The 17,212-nt window shown below is 50.6% G+C and overlaps 1 protein-coding gene across 2 annotated transcripts; it reads left to right on the plus strand.

Annotated features, from left to right (window-relative positions):
* The first annotated feature begins 760 nt into the window (after nucleotides 1-760).
* On the plus strand, nucleotides 761-9,133 carry MANBAL (mannosidase beta like). Of its 2 annotated transcripts, none has more exons than XM_053993217.1 (4): nucleotides 761-861; nucleotides 2,322-2,441; nucleotides 4,055-4,249; nucleotides 6,699-9,133. In XM_053993217.1, the coding sequence occupies exons 3-4, from the start codon at nucleotides 4,100-4,102 to the stop codon at nucleotides 6,804-6,806; spliced, it is 258 nt and encodes an 85-aa protein (XP_053849192.1). In that variant the 5' UTR covers nucleotides 761-861; nucleotides 2,322-2,441; nucleotides 4,055-4,099; the 3' UTR covers nucleotides 6,807-9,133. The 2 variants fall into 2 exon arrangements, with proteins under 2 accessions (XP_053849192.1, XP_053849191.1); XM_053993216.1 differs by having other exon boundaries at nucleotides 762-861; nucleotides 2,322-2,370.
* The last annotated feature ends 8,079 nt before the right edge of the window (nucleotides 9,134-17,212 follow it).

Below are 17,212 nucleotides of genomic sequence, written 5' to 3' on the forward strand. Positions count from 1 at the left end.
GTTGCTAGGGATGGCTGCTAGGGATGGTTGCTGGGGCGGTTGCTGGGACGGTTGCTGGGATGGTTGCCAGGGACAGTTGCTGGGATGGTTGCTGGGATGGTTGCCAGGGATGGTTGCTGGGGCGGTTGCTGGGACGGTTGCTGGGATGGTTGCTGGGATGGTTGCTGGGATGGTTGCTGGGATGGTTGCCAGGGATGGTTGCCAGGGATGGTTGCTGGGATGGTTGCCAGGGACAGTTGCTGGGATGGTTGCTGGGATGGTTGCTGGGACGGTTGCTGGGATGGTTGCTGGGATGGTTGCCAGGGATGGTTGCTGGGATGGTTGCTGGGATGGTTGCCGGGGCGGTTGCTGGGATGGTTGCTGGGATGGTTGCCGGGGCGGTTGCCGGGGCGGTTGCCGGGGCGGTTGCTGGGATGGTTGCTGGGATGGTTGCTGGGATGGTTGCTGGGATGGTTGCCGGGGCAGTTGCTGGGATGGTTGCTGGGATGGTTGCCAGGGACAGTTGCTGGGATGGTTGCTGGGACAGTTGCTGGGATGGTTGCTGGGATGGTTGCTGGGATGGTTGCCGGGGCGGTTGCCGGGATGGTCGCTGGGATGGTTGCTGGGATGGTTGCTGGGATGGTTGCCAGGGATGGTTGCTGGGATGGTTGCCAGGGATGGTTGCTGGGATGGTTGCTGGGATGGTTGCTGGGATGGTTGCCAGGGACAGTTGCTGGGATGGTTGCTGGGATGGTTGCTGGGATGGTTGCCGGGGCGGTTGCCGGGAGCGGCGGTGGCTGGGCCGGGCCGGAAGCGCTTCCAGCGGGCGGGAGCCGTTCCGGGGCGGCGCGGGCCGGGGAGCGGAGCGGAGCGGAGCGGGCGGTGAGCGGGGCCGTGCCGGGTTCTGCGGGCAAGGGGCGCTGGCGAGGGGCAGCGGTGGCTTCAGCATCGCCCCGGGAAGCGAGTGCAGAGCCAGGGGGGGCTCGCTGGTGCTGCCGAGGCCGGACGGCACCGCGGGAGCTGGCCCGGGAGGGAGGAGGATGGAGGGAGGAGGAGGGAGGGATGGAGGGAGGAGGAGGGAGGAGGACGCCAATGTCCCCGCCCTGGGGCTGCACCGCTGCTTCTGCCGCAGCCCGGGCACGGCTGGCCAGCCCCCGGGCCCTTGTCCCACAGCTGGGCTCCTCGGCCATGGATTCAGCGGTGCGGGTAGGAATAGCCGGTGGAAATTGCCCAGGCTCCCTCCCGGCACCTGCTGAGCCAGTTAAAAATTCCAACTTGAGCTTTTTTTGCCTCGTCCTTTGACGGAATCTTTCACTGTACTTTATTTCCACCCCAAGAAGAAGCTGATATATATTACTTGAGCTGTTCCCGTGGCTTTGTCCTCTGCCGGTTATTTATGTAGTGCCACATCAGCTGGGAAACACAGTGCAGCAAGAAGAAAGGTTGGAGTGTCTCCTGGCTGGTGTGCGGCCCTGACCCTGGAAATATGTTGGTTATTTATCACAGGGGCTGGTCCTGAGCCATGGGGAGCAGCCACATCCTCTTTGGTGCTGTCACTGAGCAAAGCAGGAGCTGCAGCCCCAAGGAGCCCCTGGCTGGTTCTGTGGGGAGAGGAAGGATCTTCCCACTCCTCCAGCTTCCCTCCTCCTCCTTCCCTCCACTCCTCCAGCTCATTCACTGGGCATCAGATCTCATCAAGAAACTGGAGGGGGCAAGGGCAGCTTCCTCTCAGGGTCTGACAGAGGAGCATTGTTCATTAAATGCAATTGAAGAAGAACTGCTCTAAGTGTGGCCATGGTGAGATGGTCTGAGGAGAAAGGCAGTTGACAACCTGTGGAGAAGAAGAGATGCTATCTGAGGAATAAATGGTGAAACTGAACTTTCTGGGAACAGGGAGGAAGGCTCCACCATCCAGGGACCTGTTGGTTTAGGTGCAAGGTGGAGGCTTTGGGCATTGTGTGAACCACTGGAGTTTTTTAAAACTGAGGAATTTTGCTCAGAGTTGGGCTTCAGTTTGGAGCAGGAAGATCAATGGTCTGAGCGTGGGTTGCCTGAGCAAGCAAGGACACTGCTGTAATTAGCTGGAGCACAATGCCAGGTTTTTCTGACCATGTTTCATGGGGTACTGCTTCAGATGGTGGTGGCAGCTGCTGCCAGCCTGCAGGAGAGTTCTTGGTGCTGGTCATGGCACCTGGATTTGTTAGAGAACTACTAATGCCTTCAGGGGAGGTGAGCTAGAAAAGGGGAAAGGAGGGGGAGAGTTGTGGAAGATGAGGACAGAGATTTTTTTGTTTTCATTGTATCTGTTTCCTTTTCCTGTTTATCTCTGTGTTGTGTTTCAGGTGTGAGAATCAGGATTATCAGCAGGAGTTTGTCCTGAGAAAACTCCAGGTGAGGAATGAAGGAACTTCCCTTCCTGCTGTGTTTGAGAACAGGGCGGGCAGCAATAACATTTTCAAAAGGTATCCAAATGAGATAAATGCAACTCAGAGGTGATTCTGTTCCTTGCTTAGGAACTGCTGCCTTAGTGGGTTGGGAGAGGTGATTTAAAAGGCAGAAGCAATTGGGATGAGGCACATGCATGCAGGCTTTGTTCACAGCAGTGAGCAGCCTTTGGGACTGGCTGAGCCTGGCTGGGTCAGTGTGTGTCCTGACCTCACGTTCAGGTCCCACACAGCCCTTGCTGACTGAGTTTGAATCAGAATTTGAAACATTCTCTTTCACTGAAGTACAGACCTGAACAGGACCTCAAGGGATCACCTATTCTTATCTCCTGGTTCAAAGGCAGAATTCTATATACCCAAACCCATCCCAGGCCAGTGCTTATGTGATCTGCTCTTCTGAATCACCAGTGGCAGGGATTCCACACTCTCTATTCCAGTGGCTGGCAGTCTGTGCAGCTGGAAGTGTTCTTCTGTCTTAAAATGCAAAATAACATTCTGTGTTTCAACTGAATGAAAACTAAATAATTATTTTTGTTATTTATATACCTCTCCCTTTAGTGTGTCACCAAGTGATAGTTGCCTCTTGTGCAATGGCATTGAGTTGATTCTCAGATTTAACAACTGTAACTTCTCTGGAATTACATGCCACGTTTACCATCCTTCTGGACTGGGTCACATCTGCAGATTGTAACAATCCTCCCAGCCTGAGAAATGCAGAGATACCTCCTGCTTTGGAGATAATTCCTAGGAGGCAAACTCAGCCTACAAACTCAGTCACACCCAAGCTTTAGTGGTACAGAGAGTTGTAACTATCAGTGAGCAGTGCTGATCCAGGGAATGCACACTGGCATCATCCAGGTCAGGAGAACCGAGTGGGGCACTAATCACAGCTGAGTGTGATGCCATCTCAGACTAATTGGATTTCCCTTTGGGGACTTCCTGAGGCATACTCTAGCAATTCTGGCAGCAGAGCTCTCCCTCGTTGTAAAAAGCCATTACTCATTCATAGAGCAAATTGACAACTCCATTAGCAAAAGATAAAGGGAGGAAGGAAGGATGGTCTCATGGCTGAGAAGCTTGGGACCCAGGAGATCAATATTTAACTCTGCCACAAACTACCTGTGAGCCTGTTTTAAGTTATGTGGGGCTTAGTGTAACCAGCCACCAAAGCCACACTTAAATTTATACACATAACTCATTCCTCTGTCTTCAGCAGCTCTATTCTGTGTGGTTTAAGCAGTTGGGTTTGTAGAGCATCTAAAACAAGGCTGTGACCACATGGACAATATAAGTAAAAATAAGTAGTAATCGCCTTGCATGTGTGATCAGCTTCAGGAAGAAATGTATTCTTGCTTATTAAGCTTTTCCCTTATTGTTTCATGAACATGCTTCATATTTTGTTTGTCTGCTCCTCACCCACAAATGGCCTAATACCAGGAGTCGAGGGCTGTTTTTGTAGGCAGGTGACAAAAGACAAACACCCAAATTAAACACAGCTTTCCTTTTTGTTATTGCTCCAGTAGATCAAGAGTATCTTCAAAACTCCATGAGGGAATCTGTCATTTGTGGATAACAAAGTGAGTGCCAGAAAGGATGATGCAAAAAATTGCTCTGTATTTGCCCCCTTGCAGTAACCAGTTTTCTTGAGAGCAGTAGAGGAGAAGGGTGCACTGACAATGGCTGCAGAGTTGGATTTCTCCCCACCCGAGATCCCTGAGCCCACGTTCATGGAGAATGTGCTACGCTATGGACTCTTCTTTGGAGCCATTTTCCAGCTGATCTGTGTGCTTGCCATCATCCTGCCCGTGTCCAAGTCCCACAAGACAGTAAGTGCTGCTCTTTAATATTGATACAAATCAGAGAAAACAGGATGGGAGGGAATGTTGAGTAGCTAATGGAGACACAGCTGCCCCTGGGATTGATGACAGTTTCATTGTTTAATCTCCTTCCTTCCCTCTGGCTTTCCCACCTCCAGCTTCTGTTTTGTGATTTACTACCAGATAGGAAAGTCAGGAACAAATATCTGAGCCAGGATCTCCCTTAATATCAGTGAAAAAAGCAACCTGAAGCACTGACAAGGTGCTAAATGCATGTGCAGTTCCTGGCTGCAGGAGAAGGCTTTGTCCCAAGCCATATTGTCATCCTGCTGCTGATTTGCTTCATTAATTGCCAGGCAGGGCATCCCCTTTGCAGGACCTGCCTTCAGGAAATGACTCTGGGCTTGAGTTTGTGTGTGATTTTTGGAACCAAGATGCAGGTGAAATTTCTGGTATATCCTAAAGGTGAGAAAAGCAGTTTTCAGGACTGACATCCCATCCAGTGGCCAAGGCTCCTTTGATGCAGTTGGCACAGAAGTTGAAAGGGAAGGGTTGAGGTGAGCTGTTCCTCTAGACTGAGGGATGTCCTGCATCTGCCTGGCTTTTTTCATTAAAGAGAAAAATGTCTTTGGTGCTGGGAACAGGTATTTCAGTGCTGCAAGGTGATCAGGCTGCAAGTTTGGTGCTTTGATACAGATGTTGATGGTATATTTTCAGTAACAACTCAGCATGGAGAGTTCTGTTTCCAGACTATTTCCATGTTTGCTCCCTCCTGTGCAGAGGAAGCCTGGAAATTTTCAACCTCTTGGGGGAAGGGAATGCCTCAGAATGAGACACAGAGTGAAGGATAAAGTTAATGACCCAATTTTTCCACCTTTAACTGCTGGTGTGATGTGATGCTGTCCTGCCATGGGTCATGCTCCCTCCTGCTTGTCCTGCCACAGGAGCTGCAGCTCTCAGCAGGGAGATAAACAGGCAGTTGTTGGACACCATGCAGTGCCATTGCAAGTCTTAGAATCATTCAGGCTGGAAAAGACTTCCAAGATCAATTGAGTCCAACCTTTGCACTGTTACTCTGCAGCCACCAGTGCCTGTCTGTCAGAGTCCATCATTTCCCCAGCAAATTTTTGAGAAATACCAGGTTACCCCATTCTTGAAAGTTGAAAAGAGTGAGAGCTTTGGGCTGGAGTGGGAAACTGGAGACCAGCCCCAATTAAAATGATAAGGCTCAAGGACCTTTTACTGCTTACATTTGTAGTGTGCCTTGATGTTTGCATACTCTAGTTTTTATTTTCTCCGTATATAAACTGTCCTCTTGATGTGCTGTCCATATGACTTGTTTACAAGGCCATAAACACCATAGGCTGCCCCTCCAGATCCTGAGAACTGCAACTTTGCTGTCTCGGAGCCTCAAACTTTGAAGTCTGCCTTGGTTTGGACATTAGAAGGCAGCAGTGTTCACGTTATGGCAGCAGCATTCTGCATCCCTGAGTAATAACCAGCTCCCTGTGCACTGATCACAGCCTTTGGAAAGCCAGCCAAGTCTCCTTCCTTGGAAAGCCACACAGATGTGAGATGTAATAGCCCAGTAACTTGAGAGACTTTGAACCAAGCTCTTTGATTAAAAGGACACTGTCAGATGCTGCCTCCCCCTCCATTATCTGGAGTTCTGGCTTGGAAGCTTGGAACTCGCACGTCTTGCTCAGCCTTTTTGTGTGTGTCCTTTTCCAGTTGGCACACTCAGGCTGAGAGAACCCGAGATGCTAAAGCAATATTTATACTCAAATGCATTTAATGAAAGGAGGCAATCTGCATGTGTGTGCTTTCTCAGAGGAGACTGGCGCTGTTCCCTTGTGTTTTCACAAGATAACTAGATTTTATTTCCCATGGCTGCAATATTATCTCTCATCTTCTCTGAAGGAAACAAGCATCACATCTCAGTATTTTGTTAGTCCAGATGAAGAAAGCTTTGCCTGCAATTCCCTCCTCAGATTTTAGAGGCTCTGAACTTTATATTCTTACTGCTGCTTTGGGGAATATTTTTTTGTCTTGCACATGATAGTGATTAATGTTTCGCAGAAATGCCTGCTGACTATTTTCATGCATCCTGGTGATTATATGTTATCTTTTCCTAATTCAAATAGTTTTCATTTAGTGTTGATTTTCTTGCCTTCAAAGTTTTTCTTCTCCAAAGCCTGTTTTAGCTATTTAAGCTTTTAATGGCATCTCTGGTAACAAGCTGTTTCTGTGCAGAAACTCACACTCATCAAAAAGCAGATGCAGAAGGAGCAGAGATGGTGCTCAAGTCTCATTAAATGTGGTCTCAGTTTGACATCAATGTGTTCCAACAGAGATACCCAGCACTTGTTTCCTCTGGTTTATACTTGAATCCCCAAAGCAACCTGTTAGCAAATGGTAAAAAAATAGTTACTGACTGTTTCTTAATTGATTCTTTTAGGACTCAGACAGTTTTGAGCCTAAGAATTCAGAGACTGTGAAGAAGCCAAAGGCAGCTGCTCCACAGATGAGCAAGAAACCTAAGAAGGAAACCAAAAAGAAACGATAGAGGTGTGGCTGATGAGCCCCCAAAGACCAAATAACCACCTATAATCGTGCTTCCTCAGACACAACATCAAAGGCAACTAACTCTGTTAATGGTTTTCTGGCATTGCCATCTTTTACTTTTCAGGGGCAAGGGAGAAGGAACTTAGAAGAGTGGAAGGGTTGGGGTTCTGCCATAGATTTCTTACAAGCAAAGAGAACTTTACATATCCAGGACTTCATTTAACTTGATTAATGTGTCAGTCATCATTAAAGTGACTTCTTCCAGTTCTGGTGGGTGGAGAGGGCTGTTGGCCTGGCTCCTCCATGCTGGCTGGGATTTCTAGTGAAGTCCCTGTGGAAAGTGGAGCATGAGTTTGCTACTTTGGATACTGGTTTGTGTTGTGTTTTTTGAAGGCAGAGGGATCAAATGGATCAAGAATGCCACACTACACAGCTTTGTATTCATCTCTGTTGTCATCTAGTTTGAAATACATAGCTGCATTTTATGGCTTAATCATAATGCCTTTGTCATATTCTTTAATTCTTTAGGTAATAACTCACCAGATTCCAGACTACTGGAGATGAAAGCTTTCATTTCCCCAGCGTCGCTGCCTCTTGTTCCCCACCCATGCACTCTTCCTTTCTATTCCCACCTTTGAAAGCAGGTACATTTCAGGGAACTGAGGCTGTGGTGGGGATTGCAATGACTACAAGAATCAGGAAACAATTTGACTCTGGAAGGTGCAGAATTTAATGCCCATGCTAGGGGAGTTGTTCTTGGAAGCCTGGGAAGACCAGGAATGCATGCTGGAGAAGAGCTGCTGAGGGGGGAGTCTGGGGATGGTGCACTGGTGGTGTATCAGCCTGCACTGCCTCACTGTACCATGGATAAACCCTCCTGCCAGCTGGCTGAGCCCTGACCATGGGCCCTCTTTCAACACAGCTGGGGATCATTGCACTTGCAAATCCCTCCCAGCCTTCCCTGCCACAGTCTGCTCCATCTCCTCTGGCTGAGTTCCTCCTGAAGGTGAATACGTTCTCAGCCTGAGGAGATGTGGTATTTTAAGATCCAAGGGGGCACAGGCCAGCTGTGTACCCTGACTGTATGGCAGGAGACACACTGTGTTCCTTCAGGCTCTGGCTCTCCAGGCCCAGGGACAATCCAGGATTGGATTGAAATATGGCTAGACAGGACTGGAGGAGAGAGGTGGTGACGTAGCCACGGAGTCTCTGTCGAGCAGCTCGAGCTTCCTGATGCCAGCTCACATCTTGGTTTGTTTGATCAGGAGTGAGTCAATGGGAGGAGAACCTGCTCTCTGAGGCGCACCCAGGGTTCAGAGCAGCTTTGAAGGAAGGGTTCTCCCTGGCAGGGCTGCAAGTCTGTGATCCTCTTTGCATATACAGACTCCAACCTCGAGTCACAAATGCCTGGTGAGCCCAGGTGTGTGTTCTTTAAGAGAAGGTGAACAGCACATCTACAGAAACCATCAGTGCTGAGAACAGCCACGTCCTCTGCTCACTCTTGCTGTTGTGGGGGTGACAGATGGATCCCAGGACCAGTGTGACTCTGACTTCCCTGCTCCAGGCTCTCTGATGCTCTTAGCCAGAATGCTGGCACCAAGTTGCACTTCTTAAAATCCAGCTTGGAGTTCTGCTTTGAATTCTGCTTTTTAATTTTATTTTTTTTTTGAGCTACATGAAGGCAGTACCAGGAGTACAGAACAAAGCATAGGAGACATAAGCACTCTAAAGTTGCTTTAAGTTCTCAGTACAAAGAAATATTACAAAAAGTTCCCACACAAATAACAAAGAACAGTGTTGTGCCATGAGTTTCCATGATGGACCTGTGCTCTGTCTCTGATCTGCAGGGCAAAGAAAAGCCCTGAGTAGGAACTGCGGATCACTCTTTCCATTTTAATTCATGAGAATGGTTTTATGTAAATTCCAGCTTTCTGCAGGTTACCTAAAGCAGGGGATTAATGCTTTACACGTTATCCAAAATACAGAGTCACTTCTGCAGCTCAGAACCAGTTAGCAGTGGGCACTGTGTGGCTATTACCTGAAATAGCAGCTACTACATCAATGTCCACATCCAGCTATTTGCAGGCTGGCTCACTCATTGCTCAGTAGAAATCATGGATGTTGGGGGTTGGTTTTGTTGGGGGGAAGAGGGATGAAGATAAATTCCCCAGTCTGTTCCTGACAGCTTTATACCTATTTGAATGCTCTTGTTTGCTGAACTTAAAGTATGTAGAGATTACCAATAACCCATGTATTTTAGTTTATCCTGAAATGTGTAATAAATGCCATCAGAATCTTTGTTATAAAATAAATCTGTGTTTAAAGTTGTGCTGCCTGTTCCCTCACATTCACTGTGAAAGCTGCCAGAACTCCCAGACTATAGGAACATAGGGTCATAAATAACCTATTCATTAAAATGATCCATTAAGGGAAATCCTTTCAGATCCTTTAATCTGTGAGAAATTGGTTCGTTAATACTGTCAGGCATGTGTGCATCTGTATCTGTGTTCGACTTGGAAGCAGCAAACTATCTCCTAATACTGCTTCACCTTCCTGGAAGGAAGGAGAAAACCAGCCAGTGACTAAATCAATTTGCCCCCCGTGAGGGGCTCTAAGAGCCCCCACGAAGGTAGCCCCAGTGAAGGCATCATTTGTTAACGATGCAAGCAGGGGATTAGATGGGGATTCAAGCTGGTAAAAGGGATTTTCAGGAGCCCAGGTTTGCATGGCTGGAGCATGGGGCTGTCTGGTGGCTCTTCTTGGCTGCAGTGAGACCAGTGTGGTAGCCAAGCTCTGGCAAGTGTGTTGGTTCTTGGTAGCCAAGCTGTGGCAAGTGTCTGCTGGTTCTCTCACCAGAAAACCAAAACAGAGAAGGACTAGTGTGGTGACTCCTTTCATTCCCAAGCACTTTTCTCCAGGCTGTAATTACCATCCCAAAGGGAGCTGAAGACCTCATTAAGTCAATTTTATTGAAGGGGAGGTTTTCAAAGGTTGTCTCCAGGTATCTGCCAGTAGGCAGCACCTCTGCAGCCACACCTTGCTCTGCCACCCAAAGCCAGGCGCTGGCTGAGGGCTGGATTTCCTCTGCTGGTGTGTGTCACAAAGCTCCTGTCCCCCAGCAGGACATGCCTCAGCTCTGAAGAAATGTGGCTGGGAGTTGGGAGTTCTTTCTCCTGTTTTTGATCACGTTCAAGCAGCTCTGCCTCTCTGGCCACGCTCATCTCCAGAGCTGTGGCCATGGCTGTCCCTGGAGCTGTCCCACGCTCACAATGCATCTTTGTGCTCCCCCAGGGCCAGCAGCACAGTCCCTTGAGACAGGCTAATAAGTAGCTCGTGACTGGAGTTCCAGTTCACAAAGTTCAATTAAATCCCTGTTAATCTTGTTCAGACCTAATTTTCTTTCATTCTCATACCCAGGCCTCTCTCAGCAGAGGGGTTCTGCTGAGGTTCCCTGCTGACAGGACTGCAGAGCCCGAGGCCCATCAGACACTGATGTTTGCAGAGCAGCCCCTTGTCGAGTCAATAAGCTCAGATTATTTCCCAGCCCATCATGAAGAATGAAAACACTCCTTCAGTGCCTGGGTTTAGGGAGGGCCAGGCTATCTGGCAGTGCTTGAGGAGATGATAAGGAAGCTGTGGGAAGGGAGGACCTGCTCAGTATCTGCCCAACCATTCCCCTGTGTGTGTGTGTTAATTTTTGGACAGCTGGCAGCTGGGGTGCTGGACTTCTCTCCTGGGAGCGTCTCTTCCACACTGATACTTCTTTCAGGCAGAAGTTGTGTTGTTCACAGCCTGTAGCCTGCAGGGATTGAGATGACTGTATTGATTTAGTGGTTTGTTTATTAATCTCATGAGGCATCAGAGACTGACTGCAGTGAGAAAAATGGGATGAGGAATGGAGAGTGCTGGGGTACAGAGCATTGCTGTGTGTTTGATGATTAGCTTGATTGCTGGCCTTGGCAGTGGGAAGGGATCTGACCCTCCTCTTCCTCACGCAGCCATGAGGGATGATTTGTTTGGGAAGCATTCCCTTTCTCCCTGGCCACACATGTGGGCTGTAATCAGTGTTTGCATTCCTCCTCCAGCTGACAGTCACTGCAGGTCCAAGGTCCAGCTCTTCTCTGGCAGTTTGTGGCTTTTGAGTGGTGGTTTGTGGGGGTGTTTTCTGGCTTTTGGTACCCAGGCCACTGTGCAGTAGCTGCTCCAAGTGTCACTTGCTTGGGGCTGGCAATTGCAGGGCAATGGAATCGGCTTCCTGCCTCTCCCTTGAAATTCAGCTGATTTTCCCATTTTGTGATACTTCTTCCCAATTTGTGGCTTTTCTGACACCATAAATCACTGCTCTTCCAGCCTGTAGACTCATGTCCACTGCAGTAGTTCTGTCCTTGCAGACACATTTTACCTGCCAGTGACAGTGGGCATGACCTGCTGTTAGCAAGGACTGATACAAAGAAGGAACAGGTGCAGGAGCATCCAGGATGGAGAATGGTGTCCCTTTGTAAATTTTGGCCATGATTTTTTCAGCCAGCAGATGTAACAGCCAGGGAAGGAATTTTCCATGCCTTAGGAACCCTGGGTACCCCTGGACAGCTGTGCCAAGCACATCATCCCTCAAAGCCATGAGGAGCCAAACCCATCACACACCACACTTCTGAGCTCGTGATGAGTGAGTGCTGTGGTGCTGCCTGTGCCCCACACCACCCCTCAGATCCTGCTCCTCACCAGCACACACAGGATTTGTCTTGTACAATCCCAAACCTCTTGCAGTGCCCACTTCCCTCCTCGCAGCTTCCCCGGTTTCATTTACTGCCTGGAGGCCCCAGTGTGGCTTTGATGCCCCTTGCACTCTGCTTGCCATCCCTGAGAAAACACAGTCCAGGTGAGGACTCAGCGATGCAGAGCAGGGGCTCGGAGCACAGGGGCTCCTCCACGGTTTCAGTCCAGCCTTTCTGGCTGGTGGGTACAAGGTAAACCTGCTTTGGGTCACATCTCTGTTTTTTTAAAACATCTGGTTAATGTCTCTCGTGTGAAAGGAGCTCAGCTCCCAAATGGGGGAGCTGTGGCTGGAAGGGTTGAAGGGCTCTCACTTCTCCCTATCTCCAGCTCCAGGCAAGGAGCTGTGTCTTCAGCATCATGCTCTGCTGGAAGTCCTATTTGCACAGCATTCCTTTTGTGCAAAACCTGCACTCAGGACAGCTCCATGCTTCTTGCCAGAGGCTGTCCCAGCCTCTGAGCTGCCACCCCTGTGTCAAGTTCAGCCAGTCCCAGTGCATGGACTGGGGCCATGGAAGGCATCAGCAATGGCCTGAGACATTTCATATCTTGCCCAAGCTGCAACCCGGGTGTCCCTGGCTCCAAGGCTTGTTCCTGCTGCCTTCCCATTGGCTGCTGCTTGTGCAAAAACCATCCCAAGCTTATAAATTCACCTTGCCACGAGCCAAAGTCCAGAGTACAACAGACACCATCGAGCTCTGCAGGCAAAGCCGCTGCCGTGGCTCCAGGAATCAGCTCCAGACGTTTCCTGCTGTTATTTGTGCCTCAGCTCTGGCTGACGGGCAGGATCCATCTGGGGCTGTGCTGCTGGTGTGGAGCTTGTGGGGTGACATCCTTCTGGCTCCCTGAGGGCAGCTCTTGCCCAGTGCTCTAGCCAAAGGGCCAGAATGCAGCTGCAGGGAGGGGTGTGTGCAGGACAGGGTCCTCGTGGCTGTGGTTCCACGGAGCAGCTGCTTGTGATGCTGTGGTGGCTCCTGTGGTGAAGCAGATATCCCCCAGTGTCAGGCCTGGGCAGGAGGAGCAGATTTTGAGAAAAGCTGGAAGCAGTTTTCATCCCTACCTACCCCCTCACTTAACTTGTTTTAAACTGAGCTGGGATCCAAACATCACATGGTTTAAGTTTTTCAGATTCAGACTGTGGCCTCCTTCGCCCATCCCTCGCTCCAAGGACCAAGACTGGATGATTAAGGGGAAACACCCTCGTGTCTGCTCCGGCTGTGTTGTCTCAGGCTGCAGGCGGGCCAGCAAGCAGCTGGGTGCTGGCAGGGAGGGAACATCCCAGCCCTGGGGCAGGGTCTCCTGGATGAGGCTACCAGAGCTCTGCACCAACCAGCCGCCCTCTACTGCTCTGCTACCAAATCAAGCCAGAAGCAGGGCTATAAATCTCATCTACGTGAGCTTCCCTGAGTTTCTCTGAATTGCTCTTGTCTATGGATACTAAGACTGGCCAAAAAGCAGAATTTCCATGCTGGGAGATGCCAACATCTTGTGTGTGGCTTTCATGCTGAGCTGAGGCAAGAAGCAAAACGTGTCAGATTTTCGCCCAAACGAGCTATTCCAAGATACTTAATTCAGATTGTATCAAAGCATATTTTATCAGTCATAAACCTGACAGGAAATGTTGTGCCTTTATTGACCATGCAGATAATTTCAGCCCACAGCTGTTGAACTCAGTGCCTCCTTATTAAATATTTGCATGTCACCGAGTCAGTGGTTTCCCCCCCCCCCCCCCCCCCCCCGCAGCCCTTTCCCCCAGGGAATTTTGCAATGACACTTCCTGGCAGGGGCTAAGGGCCCCTTTTGCATAGCAGATTGTCACCACACTGAGGGACACAACAGGTCCTGAGCCCTCCTGGTAATTCCTTCTCAGGTGCCCCTTTTTATTCTGTAACCTGCAGGATGCTGGCAGTCACTGCTGGGCTCCTGCAGCCCTGATGCTCAGTGTAGGAGAGAATGGCCAGAATGAGCATTTCTAGCATGAAATATTGCCAAATGGCTCGTGCTGCAGGGTTATTCTGGTCAATCCCCCTTACTAAATCAGCTCCTGAGCTTGAAACTGCAGCTTCCCTAACAGGGCTGATGGTGCTGATCATTTCCCATCTCACACTCACTATTTGCAGGGCTGTAAAGCTCAATGATCATAAAATCTCAGGGCAAGAGCCATGGCTGCCTCTCTCTCAGGCCAGCATTTCAAACACAACCATTATATTACTAATAGTAATAATTCCTGCAACTGTATTTGCAATTTGCAGTGAGCAAAGCACAGCCTCAGGAACAGAATCCAATAGACAAAACTTATTCACGCGTGCCAAGGGGATGCTTAAAAATAAAGCTGGCTGGAGATGAATAGATGCTTTGTTGCAAATCCACAGTTACTTTGGGGAGGTCAGGGCTCAGATCAAATACTGGACCCAATGAGCACCCTCTTACCTAACAGGAGGATTTCAGGAGCCCTGTGGAGCAGTTTGATCTGCACACCTGGAGGGGAAGGAGCCACCACGTACTTACTTACTCATGAGCATGACAGCATCTGCCCACAGTAACTCTCATTCTTCTTGTTGCTGATGAAACTCGTGTAAAGGTCAGCAAGAAAACACAGAAATACCTGAGCATGTCTTCATTTCTTTTTAAAGTATCATTTCAAGACGTCCTGTAATAAACGAGCCACTGGAAATACTCAGTGCTACTTTTTGTTCAAATTGAAAGTACCTGGTTTTCAGTTTCTATAACCTTCTTCCTCTCTCTGGGGTGGGTTTTATCAGCACTATTTAAAAGTGAAGAATCATATCAAGAAAGTAAGTTTCAGACAAGAGGCTGAAATCCCTGGTTGGGTGAAAAAAGCAGCAATTTGCATTAGACTGCTTAAAGTTACATATTTGGAGAGAGGCAGGAGGCAAAGGGAAGTGGGTGGCCAGGGGCTCTCAGGCTCCAGACCTCATGTCTGAGCCAGGAGTGTCCTGAGGTGAGCTGTGTTGCTTAAATGGCCTTAAATCGCACTATCACCAGCAATTCGTGTTTAATGTCAGCCTTGTGAGGGCACATTCCAGCATTTGAGACCAAAAGATAAGAGTCTGGGTTTAGACAGTGTCTGTTTGTAATTTTAGATTTGCACATTGGCATCATCTTAGAGGAGGAAGAAGAGGCTGTGTCGTGGACTTGGTCTGGCTGTTGAAAGGCACAGTGCTGTGGGTGTTTGCCCTGCAGCCATGGGCCGGCACCGCCAGAGATGGGAACTCCGACTGGGAGGACAGCCTGGAGAAAAGAAGTTGATTGCAAAAGAGAAAAACAAAATACAAATATTTATAAGTCATAATTGCATCTTAGATTTGGGTCTGGATCCAGTAGAGGCTGAGTCATCCTCACCAGCTCACCCGGGGCTGGAGCCAGGTCCCCACTCCCCCGGGGTGTTCTCCCCTCCGGCAGAGCTCCGGGCTGGAGTGGGAGCTCCTGGGATGGGGAGGGACAGGGGAGTGTCCCTGTGTCCCTGAGCAGCGCAGCAGGGAGAAGGTGTGGGGCTCCCAGGCACTGGTGTGACCCCCTCTTTCCCCTGCGTTACATCCGCGTGGGTGAGCAGAGCAGTACCCGGGACTGCCCCACACCACCGGGTTAATCCCTTCACCCCACAGCGGATGAAGAATCCTTCCCTCCGCAGCTGAATAGCAGAGGGGGTGGGCTAAGAATTAACCCCCCCAAGCCTCGGAACAAACCAGGCTGCGCTTGGATGCTCCGGCACGGAGACCACACACGCCACGGGTGTCCGGGGAGCCGGGCCGGCCTCGCCCAGCCCTGGGAGGGAGCCGAGAGGGAAAGCGACTCCTGCCCGGCTGGAGGGACCTTATCAGCGTCAGCTCCTCCCAGGGAAGGGCCCCTCACAATGTGCTGGCCACGGGTGATGGATCGGCGCGTGCATGACTCCTTGTTCCTGGTGACTCATGGATTCGCTGGCCTTCGCCAGTGTCATGGGAAATATTTTTTTAATAACTCAAAAGGCGGAGGGGGAGTGGGAAACAGAAATATTAAAAAAAAAAAAAAAAAAAAAAAAAAAAAAAAAAAAAAAAAAAAAAAAAAAAAAAAAAAAAAAAAAAAAAAAAAAAAAAAAAAAAAAAAAAAAAAAAAAAAAACTCCACCACATAGTTCTTTAAAAGTTTTTAACTTCCCAAATTGTTTCTGAAATGTCAGATCTTGCTCAGAGGAAGGAGGGTTTTCAGAAAACCCCCGCGGAGTGGCTGCAGTCGGAGGGGTGGGCACGGATGGCAGAGGTGGTGCTGGCTGCGGAAATACAAGGGTCACTGCAGCTGGCCAGCAGCCGAGCGTGCCGCATCAAAGACCTAAATGTGGGTTTAAGGAGTGGACTGTTTCACCCCCTTTCTTCCGGGAGAGTAACGTGACAGGGAACACTTCAGTGGATCGCCAGTGGGGGAGGTGGGAGGGCTGCCAGCGCCGCTGAGCTGGTCGGGCAGCCCCGACGGGCTGGGTGCAGGCATGGGGACACCCGGCTGAGCCCTGAGCCCGTGTGTGCACCCCGGTGCCAGGGCAAAGCTGGGCATTTCCCACCTCCTGCTGCTGCTGAAAGGGGAGGGTGCTGAGGAGCAAGGGGAACGACGGGTGGAACTGTTCCCGTGTGCCCACCCGCCTGAGTGGAACTCAGGGACACACACACCTGAGGGGGTGAAGCTGCCAGCTGGGGACTGCCCACGCCAGGAACACCCGCAGCTCCACTCTGCCTTGTTTTGGATCCGGCACCCGCTTCAGGGGTGACCGGGGGTGGGAGGTGTTAACCCCTAAACGGATGCCCCAGCGGAGCACAGACACCGCTGCGTGCCTGTGCTGCCTCCAAAGGGCCCCACAAAGTCCCCCGGGTTCCCAGGGAGGCCCAGGACGTGGTTTAATCTTTGCCTGCTTTTCCATCTGAAGTTTTGCCTCCTTCCGACTTCAGAGAAGGAGTAACGTGGGTTGCAGCCCTCTGGGAAGGCGAGGTATCCCTCCTGGGGACGGGGAGGAACAGAATCTGACAAAACAGCATTTCCCCTGCAATTCGCCGTGTGTTAGAGCTGTTGAATAAAGCGAACCGCAACCCAGCCAGGAGATTTCAGCCTCCTGAAAATCACTTTTGTGTTACCAGCTCCGGCTTCCAGGTAGCACACCAAGCCAGCCCGCCGGGACGAGCAGTGCTGGGCTCGGGTGGGAGCACCCCCAGCCCCTCACCCGCGGGGCGACGCGCCCCGAGGACCGCGGCCGCCGCTCCCACGCGTGTCCCCGGCGCAACCAGGCGGTTCCTCCGCCGCGGGCCGGGACGCGCCGGCAGCGCCGGCGGCGGGGGCGGCCCCTGGCCCGTGCGCGCCCCGCGGAGCCCGGCTGCCCGGAGCCTTCTCCCTGGAAAAAAAAAAAAGCCACGGAGGGAGGGGAGGGGCTGCTGCTGCCTTTTCCCCCATCCTCCGTTTCCGGTTTGCTGCCATATTACTCTCTTTTTTTTTTTTTTTTTTTTTTAATTTTTTTATTTTCCCCTCCCCGTGGTGCTCCCCTCCCGCCCCGCAGAAGGGGTGAGCGGGGGCGGGCGAGGCACCAGCGCGCCGGGGCCGCGGCGCTGCGCGATGCTGCTGCCGGCGGCGCAGCCCTGAGCCCGGCCCGGTGCGG

Source organism: Vidua macroura, chromosome 17 (genome assembly GCF_024509145.1).
Source record: "Vidua macroura isolate BioBank_ID:100142 chromosome 17, ASM2450914v1, whole genome shotgun sequence".
Lineage (NCBI taxonomy): Eukaryota > Metazoa > Chordata > Aves > Passeriformes > Viduidae > Vidua > Vidua macroura.

Excerpts from the sequence above, each read along its gene's own strand:
- MANBAL (XM_053993217.1), top strand. The coding sequence starts at position 4,100 with ATGGCTGCAGAGTTGGATTTCTCCCCACCCGAGATCCCTGAGCCCACG. Across the intron at positions 4,250-6,698 it reads TGTCCAAGTCCCACAAGACA|GACTCAGACAGTTTTGAGCC; the intron begins GTAAGTGCTGCT and ends TGATTCTTTTAG.